This window comes from Delphinapterus leucas, chromosome 2 (assembly GCF_059928025.1).
Source record: "Delphinapterus leucas isolate spDelLeu-1000000601 "Yukka" chromosome 2, BTC_Dleu_Yukka2, whole genome shotgun sequence".
Taxonomy (NCBI): Eukaryota; Metazoa; Chordata; class Mammalia; order Artiodactyla; family Monodontidae; genus Delphinapterus; species Delphinapterus leucas.
This window is the reverse complement of record NC_143130.1, coordinates 5,209,326-5,225,466: the sequence shown is the minus strand read 5'-3', so window position 1 is coordinate 5,225,466 and position 16,141 is coordinate 5,209,326. Positions and strand designations below refer to the sequence as shown.

Sequence of the window (16,141 nt, the reverse complement as noted above, 5' to 3'; positions counted from 1 at the left end):
AAGTTAAAGTTATAAAAGTTAATTCACAGAATAGGTATGTGGAATGGGGTCAGAAGGCAGAGTTCCCTCCCTAAAATCTTAATGCTGTGCTACATTCCTTAGATCATGATGGCAAATTCAACTTATAACAAGAAGCTGAAAAGGAAGACAAAAGCAAGCTCTGAAGATAGCAAACTACAGGTAGGTATGTACAAATGAAAAAGGGACAGTGAGTTTTGTCTTTCAGAAGGAAGCAGAATTAAAGATAATTAAATAATGTGCACCTACACTTTCTATGGCATACCGATGGAGAGGTAATCAAGAATTAGGATTACTATTTCTGAGATTTTCTTCAGACTGTTGTAGAAGGTAAATGATGATAATTTGGTCTAAAATATTATACACATTTGTTTAGATAAAATAAAGGAATGTTTAAAAAATTGAAATTAAGTAAAACATTCAATATTTTAAACAGGGCAGAATTAGAATCATCATTTTAGAAATAGGAAGAATTATTTTAAAAAAGTAAAATGATAGATTCATAAAGCAACTTCTTTAATTAACATACACAATATACAGTTTCTCAAGTTCATATAGTACACCTGTTATGACACTTTACAAAATATTCATGTAGACATTAAAATTCTAATGTTCCTAAATTTGTCTATACCATAATATTATTAAGGGGATATTTTACATATATATTTAACAATTTCATATAAAAAGATATTCTCCTAAAGGATAACAATAATTTTCACCTTACAAAACACAGTAATATAAACTTAAGGAAACAAAACGGCATTTTCCTGATAAATCCAAATTCTTATTAAAGAGAGAATAAGATAATTTAGTTGAATTTTGTCAAAATTAATTCAAAAAAGAATTTCAGAATTATTATTTGGATATAATGGAATACTGCCACCATCTTTCAGAGTTACTTAAAAATTATTCACATAGGATTTTGATTAGTTGAGCTACTACATGCACATTGAGACTATTTCCAAGTAGACGATAACGCTGTTTGACTGTTGTCTTCTCAGGAAATCCTAGAAAAAGAAAGGTAACAATTTATAATACGATCACTTGCAATATTAACTTCCAGAGATAAAAGGATTCATTCTTTAGTAAAAGCAGCGTGGTTATTTACATAAATAAGTCCCTAAGGTCTCCATGAAGTTCAATTAACAAATGAGAATTTGGAGCCAAAAATATTATATAACATTTCATTGCTTACACAATGTGATATTATCATATCACTTATCATATTTGCTCAGTACACACACGTACACACATAACATCCACAGAACTAATAGAAATCTGAGCACTAGTACATTTTAGGAAAAGCAGGGGCTACCATTATTTCAGTTATTTAATAACAGCCTTCAGGAGACAGAATTCACATACTATAAAATGCAGTTTTTCTTTTAAAGGGAGACTTATTTATTTATTTATTTATCCATTCATTCATTTATGACTATGCCGCATGGCTTGTGGGATCTTAGTTCCCCAACCAGGGATTGAACCTGGGCCCTCGGCAATGAGAGCGAGGAGTCCTAACTGCTGGACCACTGGGGAATTCCCTAAAATGCACCTTTTTAAAGGGTACAATTCAGTGGTTTTTAGTATAGTTGCAGAGTTTTGCGTACATCCCCACTATTTAATGTCAGAACAGTTTCATCACCTCAGAAAGAAAGCTGGCCCACAGCTAACATCATACTCAATAATGAAAGCTAAAAATTTTCCTCAAGATCAGGAACGAGAAAAAGATACCCACTCTTGCCACTTTTATTCAGCATGGTATTAGAGGTCCTAGCCAGAACAATTAGGCAAAAAAAGAAATAAAAGGAATCTAAATTGGAAAGGAAGAAGTAGAACTATCACCATCTGCAAATTACACGATATTATACATAGAAAACTCTAAAGACTTCATCAAAACATGGTTAGAATAAATGAATTAAGTTGCAGTATACAAAATCAATATATAGAAATCTGATTTCTGTACATTAACAACAAACTATCAGAAAGAGAAAATAAGACAACAATCCCATTTACAGTCACATCAAAAAGAATAAAATACTGAGGAATAAATTTAACCACTGATGAAAAAAATTGAAGACACAAATAAAGGTACTCCATGCTCATGAACTGGAAGAATTAATATTGTTAAAATGTCTATATTATCCAAAGCAACCTACAGATTTAATGCAATCCCTATCAAGATTCCAATGGCATTTATCACAGAAATAGAAACCACAGCCTAAAATTCCTACGGCATCACAAAAGATCCCAAGTAGCCAAAGCAACCTTGAGGGAGAAGAACCAAGCTGGAGGCATCACGATGCTCCCTGACTTCAGACTACATTACAAAGCTAAAGTAATCAAAACAGTATGACATTAGCATAAAAAGACACAGAAATCAAAGGAACAGAATAGACAGCCCAGAAATAAACCCACACATATGTGGTTAATTAATTTATGACAGGGAGCTGAGAATATACAATGGGGAAAGGAAAGTCTCTTAAATAAATGGTGTTGGGAAAATTGGACAGATACATGCAAAAGAATGAAACTGTACCACTATTTTACACCATACACAAAAATTAACTCCAAATGAATTAAACACCTGAATGTAAGACCTCAAACCATAAAACTCCTAGAAGAAAACGTAGGTGGTAAATTCCTTGACATCAGTCTTGTCCACGGTTTTTTGGATCTGACTGTAAAAGCAAAGGCAACAAAAGCAAAAATAAACAACTGAGACTACATCAAACTAAAAAACTTCTGCACAGCAAAGGAAATAATGAGCAAAATGAAAAGGCAATCTACTGAACAGGAGAAAATATTTGCAAATCATATATCTGATAAGGGTTTAGTACCCAAATTATATAATGAAGTCATAAAATTCAACAGCAAAACAATAAATAATCAGATTAAAAAATGGGCAGAGGACTTGAATAAAAATTTTTCCAAAGAAGACATACAGATGGCCAATAGGCACATGAAAAGATATTCAACATCACTAATCATCAGGGAAATGCAAATCAAAACCACAATGAGATATTACTTCACATCTGTTATAATGGCTATTATCCAAAAGACAAGAAATAACAAGAGCTGGAAAGAACATGGAGAAAAGGGAACTCTTATGCACTGATGGTGAGAATTTAAATTGGTGCAGCCACTATGGAAAACAGTATGGAGGTTCCTCAAAAAATTAAAAATAGAACAATCATATAATCCACCAATTCCACCCTGGGTATTTTGCCAATGAAAACAAAAATACTAATTAGAAAAGATACGTGCACCCCCATGTTCATTGCAGCATTATTTACAACAGACAAGATATGGAAACAACCTAAGTGTCCATCGATGGGTAAATGAAAAAAGAAAATGCACACACACATACACACACCATGGAATACTACCCAGCCATAAAAAAGAATGGAATGAACCTTGAGGGTATTATACCAAGCGAAGTCAGAGAGACAAATACTGTATGATCTCACTTATATGTGGAATCTAAAAACCAAAGCAAGCAAACAAACAAATTTTAAAAACCAAGGTCATAGATACAGAAAACAGATGGGTGGTTGCACGGGTGGGGGAAAAATGGGTGAAATGGGTCAAAAGGTACAAACTACCAGTTATAAAAATAAATAAGTCCTGGGGATATACAATGTGGAGCATGGTGACTATAGTTAGCAATACTGTATTGCATATCTGAAAATTGCTAGGAGAGATCTTAACAGTCCTCATCACAAGAAAAAAGAATTTTGTAACGATGTATGGTAATGGATATTAACTAGATTTATCATGGTGGGTGATCATTTTGCAATGTATACAAATGTTGAATCATTATGTTGTAATGTTGTACATCTGAAACTAATACAATGTTATATGTTAATTATATACTTCAATACAAATTTTTTTTAAAAAGAATGCTGGCACCCATTAGCAGTCACTCTCCATGTCCCCTCCCTGCCCCTCAACTACTGATCTACTTTCTGTTCCAGAGATTGCCTATTCTGAACACTTCATACAAATGGAACCATACAATATGTTGTCTTTTGTCTCCGGCTGCTTTCACGTAGTGCTTTCAAGGTTCATTCATGTTGACTCTGGAATATTTTTTAAAAGCCAAGTATTCTATGTTTAATATCTTAGTCCTTATAATAACATTATGTATTCACAATATTATGTATGTTGTATAATACGACTATAAAATATAGTGTAACTCAAACATCAAGCACATCAGTAAAAATTATCTGATCCGAGGGAAAAAATGGCTCATTCATGTTATAACATGTACCAATAGTTCATTCCTCTCTCTGTCTGAATAATATTCTATCTTATGGATATACCACATTTTATTTATTCATTCATTCATTAATAGACATCTGGGCTTTTCCCCTACTTCTTGATTATTATAAACATTGATGTTATGAACATGTACGTATGTATGTATGTGTTAAGCTTTTTTCAGTTCTCTTGGATATACACCTAGGGGTGAAATTGTGGGGTCATACAGTAACTCTGTGTCTAACATTTGAGGAGAATGCTTTCTAAGGCAGCTGCACCATTTTATCTTCCCACCAACAGTGTACAAGGGACCTGATTTCTCCACAATTCGTTAACACTGTTATTGTCTGTCTTTTTGTGAAGTGGTATCTTACTGTGGTTTTGATTTACCTTTCCCTAATATCTAATAATGTTTAACATCTTTTCATGTGCTTATTGGTCATTTATCTATTTTCTTTGGAGAAATGTCTATTGAAATCCTTTGCCCACTTTTAAATTGGATTATTTTTCTTTTTATTGTTGAGTCATAAGAGTTCTTTATATATTCTGGATACAAGTCCCTCAGAGTTGCTTTTTTACATTCTGCTTCCACAAACTGACATTCTCATACTGAAGTTCAATTTGCTACATTCTTTTGCAAAACAAAATGGCCCACAGATACTACATTTGCTGGAACAAAACCTTGCACATACCACCGTAAAAGACTGTCCATGCGTAAGAGTGGATGCCAGAATCTTAATTACAATTCCAGAATTTCACATTCAGAATCCTTTGGCATAGCAATTAAATATAGGAAAAGCAAATCAGGTAAGAAAGGAAATAATTAAAGAGCATTAAAAATAGCAAAATTTCAAAACCTGATAAAATTGCTTCATCAACACTAGACATTATACTTACTGCAATAAAATAACAGTGATTACCATAATAAAATGATATTTGCAATTGAGCATGATCATAAAATTGCTATTATAAAGAAAATATGTCTTAGGCAAGCACATTAGTCATCTCAAATTATTTACTTCAAAGTAGCCAGAGGCAGAAATACCTACAAACTTTTAGACTACCCCTAGGACGATGCCTTGAGATACCAATATTATATCAGAGGGGAAGAGATGTCTGAAAACAAACAGGTCAGCTTTGTAAAAATTATATATATATACACATACATATATACACATATATACATATGCATGTGTGTATTTTATACACAGATATTAAAATCTAAACTCACTTGTGCAAAGAATTACATAAATTTGTAAAGTTAAAAGGTGACTTTTTAAAAACTTAGGTACATTAAAAATAATAATCCTCAAAAGCAAAGAAACCTAGAATTAACAAGGTCAAGAGAGCAGCTTTTATTCAGTAAGTGTCGGTTAGTGTCTGTCTCTTCCAAAGCCTGCTGTCTCATGAATGTGTGCCACTGGCCACAGAGAGAACCAGGGCAAAATGTGTGGGAGAATCAATGCAAATCCATCATGGCTGGTGGACAAGCAACTCAAAGAATGCCCATTTTGGACCCAGGGTCCGTGACGTCAGAGGCACACGTGCAGGACAGTTCTGTCACAGGGCTGCTCAGTGGTGACAGCAGGGCACTGACTATACACATATGTCACATATTAAAATACGGTAAAGCAATGAAAAAGGCTTTCTCTCATGTATTATATATATGTTTTCAGAGAACTTCGAAAAATCCTATTTTACCCCTTAGATATTTTTAAATACTGAGAAAAAATATTTATGAAGTAAAGGCTATAACATCTATCATTTAAAATATAAAAGCACGAATTTTATATTATGTGTCAGATAGGTGGTAAGCATGTGACATACGTTAACTCACTTAACTGTTACAACAGCCCTATGAAGTCGGTGCTATAATTATCCCCATTTTACAGATGCATAAACTACGGCAGAGAGTGGCTTCGGTAGGGCTAGGGTTCACACTCGGTCAGTCGGACTCTTGGGTCTGTGCTAAATTTCACTATTACCAAAGTGATTGCTACTGCTTGAAAAAATAAGCACTCAAATAAAACTTAGAAATTAGTTGCTGTTTGACAGTAAATCTCTTTTCTCTCTGTAGTAGTACAGAAAATACCTTTGATTGCTCATCCTAAAATACGAAAAAAAAAAAAAAAAAGTAACCACGACAGTAGACTGGGAATTAAATTCCTGAGTCCAATCCTCAGTTCTTTGTTTTACTGATGTTCTCACTCACTTTGTGACATAAACTAAGACACGGAAAGTCTGTGTTTTCTTAAAAAACACTCCCCGGGATGTTTCAAACTGAATGAGATCACCAAGAAAAAGGCAGAGTACAAAATAAACCTGGTTGCTGTGACTATGCTTGGACAATCAATTACCAAGAGGCTAGTCAAATTCTGTTGGCAGTTTGTTCCCAGTGTACAAAAAGATGCTTTCCAAACCTCAACTGTAAATGCATTATTTAGATTTTAAAACATGGTCTATTTAACCCATGATGTTCTTCAAGAATAGGACTGTATTAATATTACAACAACATTAGATTTAGCGAAGTTTGGCTTTTCTGCATTCAAGCTCCCAATCAGTTATCAAAAGCACATCTCCTCCTTGTGCAGCCCTGGAAGCATGTGAGGGAGGTCTGTGTCTCTCCCTTCCCATGAGCCAAGTACTAGGAACACACCCACTGCAGCCCAGGAAACCGATGGCATCCACACAGCAAGAGCAGCAGCGCCAAGGAAGCGGGACCAGGGAGGGGCGGGGTGCTCTAAGAGGCAAAGGTGCTGTGTCCAGTCTCTTAATAGCAACAATCCCTGGCTTTCCTCACTACTTGTCTTTCTCCCTTGGCAGCGGTATCTTCATTTTCCTTCCTGAGAGTCTGTCTTCAGATTCCCTAACTTCGTGTCAGTTCTGGCATCTGTGCTCCTGAGTCACCCTTACTTTCCATTAGGAAAGTTCCTTTCTAGACCACCTCTCCGCTTTTTCTTTTCTCCACTGAAACCTTGTAGGGAAGGAATCAATTATATCAATTATATAATTGATAAGAGTGCTATCTCCAAGGAGTAGAAGTACAAATACATACCTCCCCACCACACAAAAATAAATTCCTCAATTGCCTGTTAATTTCTTCATTAAAACAAAGACAATTCTAGGCATTCTTTCATAAGATCTAGTGTGAGGTTATTCGAATAGTACTCCTAGAAGCAAAAAAATAAATTCGAGAAAGAGATGCTATGAACAACCATCTGTAGGGAGAAGTGAGGAATTGCTGATTTGGCCCTTCTGTTCCTGCAAAGCACCTGGAACCATTACTGGAGTGAAAGGAGAAGGGGAACTGAGTCTGAAGGGAATGGACTAGGGCAGGTTATGAAGAAAGCAGACACAGGAGGGAAGGAAGATGTCAAAGATGGCACAATCAGGAAAGGAAGCGCTCTCACATCCGTCTGGGCAAGGGTTTATTCATAAACTACGCACGAGTCCCTAATGAATTTTGAGATCATTAATCAGTGAAAGCTGGGGTCTGCATGTATCCCACATACCGAACTCTGGAGGAAATCCAAGGAGATTTGCTATCTCTTTAGGAGTGAAAAATCGAAGTTGAAGCATTAACAATCTTGTTATCTTTTCTTCTTGTGACAAATTGGTAAGGGATTTGTAGATATTCTCAATCTGTAGGAAAACATCCAAAATAACTAATAAAGTAGAGTGCAATTAGACTTGTTAAGATAATATCGTCTATTGTGAGACAGTTTCAAAATGACAGACGCATAGTCTTCTGTAACACATGGCACCACAGGGTAAAAACATCTCTGTGCAATGAACTGTGTAACTGGCTCATCAGGGGCCAGGTAAACTCAGAAAACAAACAAAACCTTAATGCCGAATAGATCAGGATACTCTCAGTGTATCTGTCATTTTTGGCCCCTCAAAAATTAACTCGTAAGAATAGAAATAATAAATGACAATATAACATAAAAGAAATGTAGTGAAAGATACAAAAAAGAAACTTGGTCAACCAATAAGTCGATTTTACAAAGCAAATAAGCAGCCATTAAAATGTTTACTGTTTATGACCAGTTTTATCAAATTAAGGTATTTTCTTAAAATGATAAAATATATTTAATAAATATGACTTCTCAAATCCAGACATTCGTTTGTCTCTGATAGGGTTTTTAGCAAGGGTAAATTTTATTAACAGTAAGAGTTTAAATCAGCATAAAAGAAGATGATGTGATTTCACTTCAAAATTATTCAGAAGTATATAAAACTTGCAATATATCAAGCTTGTATTCAACCATGATACCGTAAAGAATTAGCAATTGAAGTATTAATAAAAAGCCTTCCTAAAATATAGATTTTTTTCCCTAGCAGGCATTTTTATAGTATGTGCTCCAAAGGAAGGCTCCAATACTAAGATATTTGTGCATAATTTTAGAGAACATTAGGTGCTGTACCCTGCACTTCAAATTACTCTTTATGGAACAGAAAGAAAAACAAAAGGTAAGAAGAAAAAAAAGAAAGTAAAAACATAAAAGACTTTTTGTACATATACTCATATCTAGCAACAAGAAGTTTTATTCTATAGTAAATAATTATTATATACACATATTCATTCCAGTTGAACATGTAAACTTATTTTAACATTCTCAAATTTTAAGTATTAAAGATAATTTTATTTAAAATAATTTTCAAATATTTTAGTTCTGCAGCATGCATAGTACCTGCACATCCTCTGTGGTCTGCAACACAGATCCTGTCCCTTCTAGGTAGCGTCCGTAACTAAAAAATTAACACAAATATTTTGTAGCATCTAATATATTTGCTAATGCTAAATTTCTTAAATATTTCTTGAATGAATCAATCTTACATAGTTGTTAATACATCCTTCTGAAATATTCTAAATAATATCACATAAATATGCTTTGTAATTAAAAAACTTACCAGGTGAAAGACATAAGATCAGTCTGTTGAAAATTCTCAGACACTAAACTTGGCATAGTGTTTGTTGCATAAATACTAGTCTGCATATACATTATTGTCATTTTTTAAATGTTCATCACATTTAAATGCACAGAAAGTATGCATTTGTTATGACTTTATATCTAAATGCTATTCAACACTGACATCCCTGCCACATTAGACCAAATGTTATGTAGGTGAAAATAAATTGCTGCTCTTTCCTTAGAATGCCTGAACCATCATTTCTTCTCATGAACCCAAAACCGTACTCTCCAGTCTCATGACAAACTCAGGCCCACCAAACGTGCATCTGCCTCTTACTGTAACACTGTATGTTTTTACTCTTTATCATAAAACAGACTATTGTTAAAAATGTATTAAAAATACCAAACACTACAGAAATGCAAGGTATTCGTAATATTTCTTTCCCTAAGATCATTGCCAAGCTGGCTGTTTGACATTTTTTCCTAATAGATGAATTTAAAATAGAAATTAGAGAAAGTCACCATCAAAGAAAAGCTGTTTTCTTATGTATCACGTGTGTGTGTGTGTGTTTATATTATCTACACTAAAACAGACTTCTACAATAAGGCTTCTTTTATACCATTTTTATAATTATAAAAGAATTTCAAAGTTGTTTTTTATTACAAAATTGCTAACTCCTGTTTTATGAGAGTCCTAAACAGAACCTAGCAGACTTGGAAATATACAACAGCTGAGTGAAGTCTTTTAAGGTAATGGAAAGCAATAAACCCATTGCCCTGAAAGTACAAGGGCAGGGTATGATAAAGTCAGGGTGAGCCTGGTACGATTATGTCGGGGGCATAGTGTCTTGTACAAGACAACTAGCTAGTAGGTAAAGAGAGAAGGCTTGAATTTTTTTGGGGGGGTAGGAGTTTATTAATTAATTAATTTATTTTTGCTGTGTTGGGTCTTCGTTTCTGTGCGAGGGCTTTCTCTAGTTGTGGCAAGCAGGGCCCACTCTTCATCGCGGTGCGCGGGCCTCTCACTATCGCGGCCTCTCTTGCTGCGGAGCACAAGCTCCAGACGCGCAGGCTTAGTAGTTGTGGCTCATGGGCCTAGTTGCTCCGCGGCATGTGGGATCCTCCCAGACCAGGGAAAAACAACAAAAAAAGTTGAAAAACACTATTTCTTGAGAAATAATCCAAAGGATGTCCCCTAAATGCCCATCAACAGGTAACCAGTAAGAGAAATTATGATATACCTATACTATGAACATACGAAAGTTCTTTAAGCACCCATAGGTAATAGTATCCAAATTATACTGTGCAATGAAAAAAAGTGCACATAATAATGAATATGGTATGCTACCATTTACTTACAGGAGGGGGTAAAAATATACATGTATATTTAAACACACCTCACATGCAATACCTCTGGAAGACTAGAGAGTAACCTGAAATCATCGGTTGCATGTAGGGAGGGAAACTGGATGAACAAGAGGCAGAATTGGAAGGGAGTCTTACAATCTTAGTTCCTTTTGAATTTTGAACTATAAGAATACACTATTAATTCAAAAAACTAAATAAAAGTTAAACATGCTATAATGTGCTCCAGGATATTCAATGTTATTTCTTGATATTAAAATTTAATTTCTTCTTGTACATTGATCATGAAAGTAGACAGAAATTTTTGAGGTACTATAAAAAGAAAGGTGCTAAAAAATTAGCAATTCACTATCTATAGAAACCATGTCTCCACTGTGGGTAATTAAGCTCCTACGAAGGTCACCAAACGATGGCATTGTCTTCTATGAGCACTTTTGTGGGTTCTGCCAGAAGGAATTTTCACTTGTGCATTCTACTGGAACACGCAAGCAGGCGATTAAGGGTGAAAAAAATCATTCTAGCAGAAACATTTTATAAAATGCTCCTTGTTTTGAGAAGAACTAAGAGAAACAATAGTTACGAAAACCTGGTTATTTTGGATATGCCATGAACAGAGACTCTTTAAAACCTACCCTTTCGTAAAGCATGTGGACCTTCTGGATGTGGGCTTAACAATGTCTAACAAAAGAGCATATCGCAGCAATGACTTTGGCGGTAAAAAGTATGAATTCATGTCAATGTCATCTTCAAGAAAATCTCTTAGCATTCGCACAGAGAGATCACTGTCCTGTTGACGTTTCCTGTCAATTTCTCCTGCAGTTTCAAGCTTAAAAAGAATGGCTTCTTTTCCAGAACATTGTGTGCTGCTATCAGAGCAAATATTTGGCTCAACTTTCTTTTCTTCAATTTTCTTTTCTTCAGTTTTGTTTTCTGCATCTATCGCATGTTTTTGTGGATGTTCAGATTCAGTTTGGGGGAACTCCATCAGTACCTGGCATTAAGTAAAAATACACAAACTCTCAAAAGCTTTCTTAAAAATAAAAGACATATTAATAACATCCACTCAACATTATGTAAAAAAATTCTTTAGCTTTTACTGAGTTGCTATTAAAAAGATAGAAATTGAGGTTTACTAGTATTTATACAAGTTATTACAAGTTTTTCATCATACAGTGATAGGTATCAGGCTATAGATGATTTATCTCCTGAAATTACTGCTTTCTGAATTAATAAAACCATTCAACAAAGTAATAGGAAGTATGTTGAATACAGAGACAGCATTATATTTGGAAAAGAAGTTGAAAAAGCAACAGGAACATTTCCAGAAAATGTGTTTTTGATCAAAGTTTGCCATTCCCCTTCAATTAAAAAAAAAACAAAACTAGAACATACCTATGATCTAAAGGAAAATTAGTAATTAAAAATGAAAAGCACTCTTCACCCTGAAAGGTTATTTCTATCCCTGAGTCCCACAGGAAAAACTGGTTCCTGAAAAACAGGTAACCATTTATAAAGTCCTGTTTTGGGAAAGAAAAAACAGTTCCAGGAATTTTTAATGATGAAGTCTTTGTTCACATACTTTACATGCCGTTTTTGGAACTGCCCACTATTAAAGGGAGATATGTTGCTATTTTATTATATAACACAGTATTGTATAATACTGATATTGTATTACGGGGATTCAAATGATACTACTGAAGCCCTGTTAGTAGGACATGACTTTTGAGTTCTTACCTGTGAGGGTTATAGAGAGCTTCACTGGACCACTGAAACTCTGTTATCCACACCAATTTTCAGCAGAAGCATATAAAATTGCTAGCATAATGAGAGATCCTATAGATAGCAATTGAGCATTTTATTCTAGCTTGTGCTAATCATTACCATTTTTTAATCAATTAAGGCTAAACAGCATAGATTTCAAATAAAATGCAACTGATGTGTGAAAATACTCAAGCCATTTTTAAGGTAGTACACTATTTTATCAAAAGTAGTCAATGGCTTCTATTGAGGGAGAAAAATAATAGATGCAAAGGAGTCAATGGTCAGAAGAGAAATTATAGGGGGAAAAGAAGGATAACAACACCAATGGCAATTTTTTTTACTTTTAACTTATTTTCTTTTCTAATGATGAAAGAAAAGTTTCTGGTTTTGTTTCAAGCAATTAAAGTGGCATCAGGAGGGTGAAAAGGCCTACAAGACAGACCTCAGGCATAGTCTATATTACAGGCACGAGAGGACACACATAAACCTCTGTAAACATACTCCAATAAAGATGTTAAAAAAAAACCTCCGCAAAGTAGTTCCTGAAAATAAATTAGCAGACTGAGATATATTTACAACAGATAAATAATAATGATGATGATGATAACAACAATAATAATAATAATACCTGACCAGGGGCTTGAAAAGGGAACGGCACTGACTGAAGCTTTGCAATAAGGAAATACCGTAGCCTTGAATTTGGAATGCCAAGCTGCAAGTACAACAGGGCAGTTAGCTGCTACAGGATATTAAAGAGATCTGTGTCAACTTTTAGCACCTAGTAAAAAAACTCATACAGTTATACATTAGTTTCTGCCAGACAAAATTCTATTAGCGATTTGTGGAAGACTTTTCTGTAGCAAATTCTTAAACCTTTTAAACTGTCACTCTGTACCTTTATTTGAATGAAATAAAGATGGAATCAGATGAATCATATGTCTATGAGTCACTTTCATTTTATATTTCCCAGGTAAAAAGTCAAATAGACATTCTTACATTCATTATGAATAGTATAGTAATCATAAAAAAACAAAATTCACATATAGCTATAAAACTCAGATAGAGAAAGTAATAACCATGTCAGAACTAACTGCAAGATTTACCTATAATATTATCCAAAATGGAGCCATTCTTTTTACTGAATCAAATTCCCTTTGGGAAAATTTATATAAGAATTTACAATTGTAGTACTTACAGAGGTTGGAGACAACAGAAATTCTTGGTACTGAAAGCCACAATTTCCTATTGTTTGTATTAACAGGTCTCTGAAAGGCAAAGGAAAAGAAAAAAGCTTTCACTCTATAGTTCAAAATAGGGTTCTTATATAAAATATTATACATAAAACTTCATTTTACATGAAAACTGTACCTCCACTTAAGTTGTTTAGAAAAAGGATAATCCTAGGTCTTTTTTAAGTCCAGTACTTGAGAAATTACATTTCTCAAAATAGAGATAATCCCTATTATAAATAAATAAAGCTACCAGATAATTTATAAAACTGCTGAGTTAGAATCACCAATCCACTCATGATAAGCTTACTATAGGAATGGAACTATATCTGTAGCCAATCAGATGAGGGAACACTGTCATAGACAGCAGGTCAGTCAAGGACTTGGATGCATTCTCTCCAGCTGGGCTACTGTCTGAAAGGGGCCTGACACAGGGCTTGCTTCTTCAACCCAACTGTAGGACAGAAAACGCCTGTCAATAGGACAAATTCTTACCGAAAACATTCCTGCTTCTAAAGAAACAGGCACCAATGTAAGCAGCTAAAATTGAGAAATCATTCCAGAAAAATTCAAACATATCAAAATGGGAAAGAATCAGTTGAACCTAACTTTGTGATACTTCGCGTTACTAACTATTCAAAATCAATATTAACGAGTAAACTTCATAACATACATAAAATGTCGGAATATACACATTTATTTTTAAGATCTTCATTTCATAACAGCTCCTATTATAAAATATACCAAGTCTAAGATGAACACAGGACAAATACATTTTTTTACCTTGTAGAAGATACTTCAAAACCTTTAACATTTTCTAAAAGAATATACTTTGGTAATTTTTGTAACCTAAAACAAAACAAAAAAAAAATGGAATTCTAAACATCTCATTACTAAGAAGAAGTAAAGAAAATCCTTACTTGTGGGAAATATGAGGTAAGTAATTGTCCAAACTCTTTTTATAAAAGAATTTTATAAGGGATGGAGGCAACTCATATTTTTTTCCTTTCCCCCATAAACAAGGCACACCTGATAAAGTTAACATTTGAAATGTTAATTTCCATTGAAGTTTAATGAAAACATGGGTTTGCACAGCTCAAAGGGCTGACATTTCCATAGAATGGAGGCTTCTAGGGTTAGCAGCACAAGTTTCCAGGCCATGGGCAACAGCATTCACTAACATTAGCATCATTTGCACAAATACTGTGAGCAGAGGCAACAGAATTCAGCTATTAGGCTGTAACGCCCTGTCACTCACTTTTAGCGGCAACTGTGGAACCGACAAACATTTGCAGTTACTCTATCAGTCAGGACAGAAGATAAATGACTCGCACAGAATCTGTATAAGATGCTAATCTCTATAAAATGACAAACACCACGTTCTTCCAGATGTAAAGTTTTACATTTAAGGTAAGCTTGTACAGGAATTTAAGTTTTTACCTTGGGAGAATGTCTAGAATATGTAAGAAGCTATTTGTCCTTGGATCAGTCACATCACCTTGCAGGCCGATTCTAAAAGGGTAAGGAAAGTAAATAAGTTCAGCAAGAATCTTACATAAAGATATCAAATCACTTTTAAAAAGTCAAAACAGAGAACTAAAATTAGTTGGTCCTCACAAAAAATATGATCATCTCTGTTGCTATAGAGAACAAAAATATATTTTTTCATTTAATGTAAAAAAGCCTTGCGTGTCTAATAAATACACTTATTATCAATACAAGATAATATGTCCAAATGACTCGCATGAAGCAAAGAAGAACAAGAAGTCCACAAAGAATAAAATCAATTACCCTCTTAAAATCACTTTGTTCAGGAAAGACACACACACACACACACACACACACACACACAATTAGCTGATGTCTCACCTGCCCCAGGTGAGACAACAAAAGTTCAGATGAATGAGCTGGTTGGGCAGGGTGGCAGTGTAGAGTTGATGGCATTGGTAACTAATCACCAGCTAAGCAGATGAAGGTAGCAGGTAAAACTAGAACTATCTTGTCCAATGTAAACAGGAGAGACTGAAACTGAAGGCTTGATTCTACATGAAGGAGTTGCAAATTGGCTAGACTAAGTAAGTCAAAACAGGTCACGTGAACAGGCAGAATTTGGACTAGCAGTTAAATCTTGCAAGTAACATTCGATATGATCAAAAAGCAAGCAGAAAAGAAGACTTATATTGGGCGTGAGTTGTAGCAACAGGGGACTAGGGTTTAAGGCCTTGCTACTTACTAGCTTGGTGGTCTAAAATAAGTTACTTGACATCAGTTATCAGTTTCCTCACACCTGACAGCAGGACCAAAATCATCAGTGGATCTGAGGCTCAGATGGGAGATTAGAGTGGACTTGAATAGATTCCTCAGAAATCTTGGTTTCCTCTCATTTTGTCCCTTTCCTCTCAGTGTTCCAAAGATGATCATACTACAGGATCAGACACTGCAGCCGTCAGCAGCTGGAGTTGGGCTAATACAGAGTGGGAGCAGCAGTAGGGAAGACACAGGGGCCCCACTGCAGTGATATCTGAGGCATCACAGCACTGCGGCTGCATTCTGTCCTGAACCTCTCACTTACTGTGGCCATGATACACTTGC

At 34.7% G+C, this 16,141-nt stretch overlaps 1 protein-coding gene across 9 annotated transcripts in view; it reads right to left on the bottom strand.

The window, feature by feature from the left end:
* Positions 1-451: 451 nt before the first annotated feature.
* The window catches only part of TRDMT1 (tRNA aspartic acid methyltransferase 1), a 59,213-nt gene continuing 43,523 nt past the window's right edge, over positions 452-16,141 (bottom strand). For 3 of the 9 annotated variants that reach the window (XM_022580605.3, XM_089906373.1, XM_022580601.2), the window contains exons 3-10: positions 14,990-15,061; positions 14,333-14,398; positions 13,516-13,585; positions 12,949-13,032; positions 11,192-11,550; positions 8,973-9,030; positions 7,791-7,920; positions 500-1,025 (exon numbers count right to left, since the gene is read on the bottom strand). In XM_022580605.3, coding sequence (XP_022436313.1) covers positions 925-1,025; positions 7,791-7,920; positions 8,973-9,030; positions 11,192-11,550; positions 12,949-13,032; positions 13,516-13,585; positions 14,333-14,398; positions 14,990-15,061 — 940 coding nt within the window. In that variant the 3' untranslated portion in view covers positions 500-924. The other 6 variants (XM_022580597.3, XM_089906371.1, XM_022580600.3 and 3 more) reach the window with 6 other exon arrangements.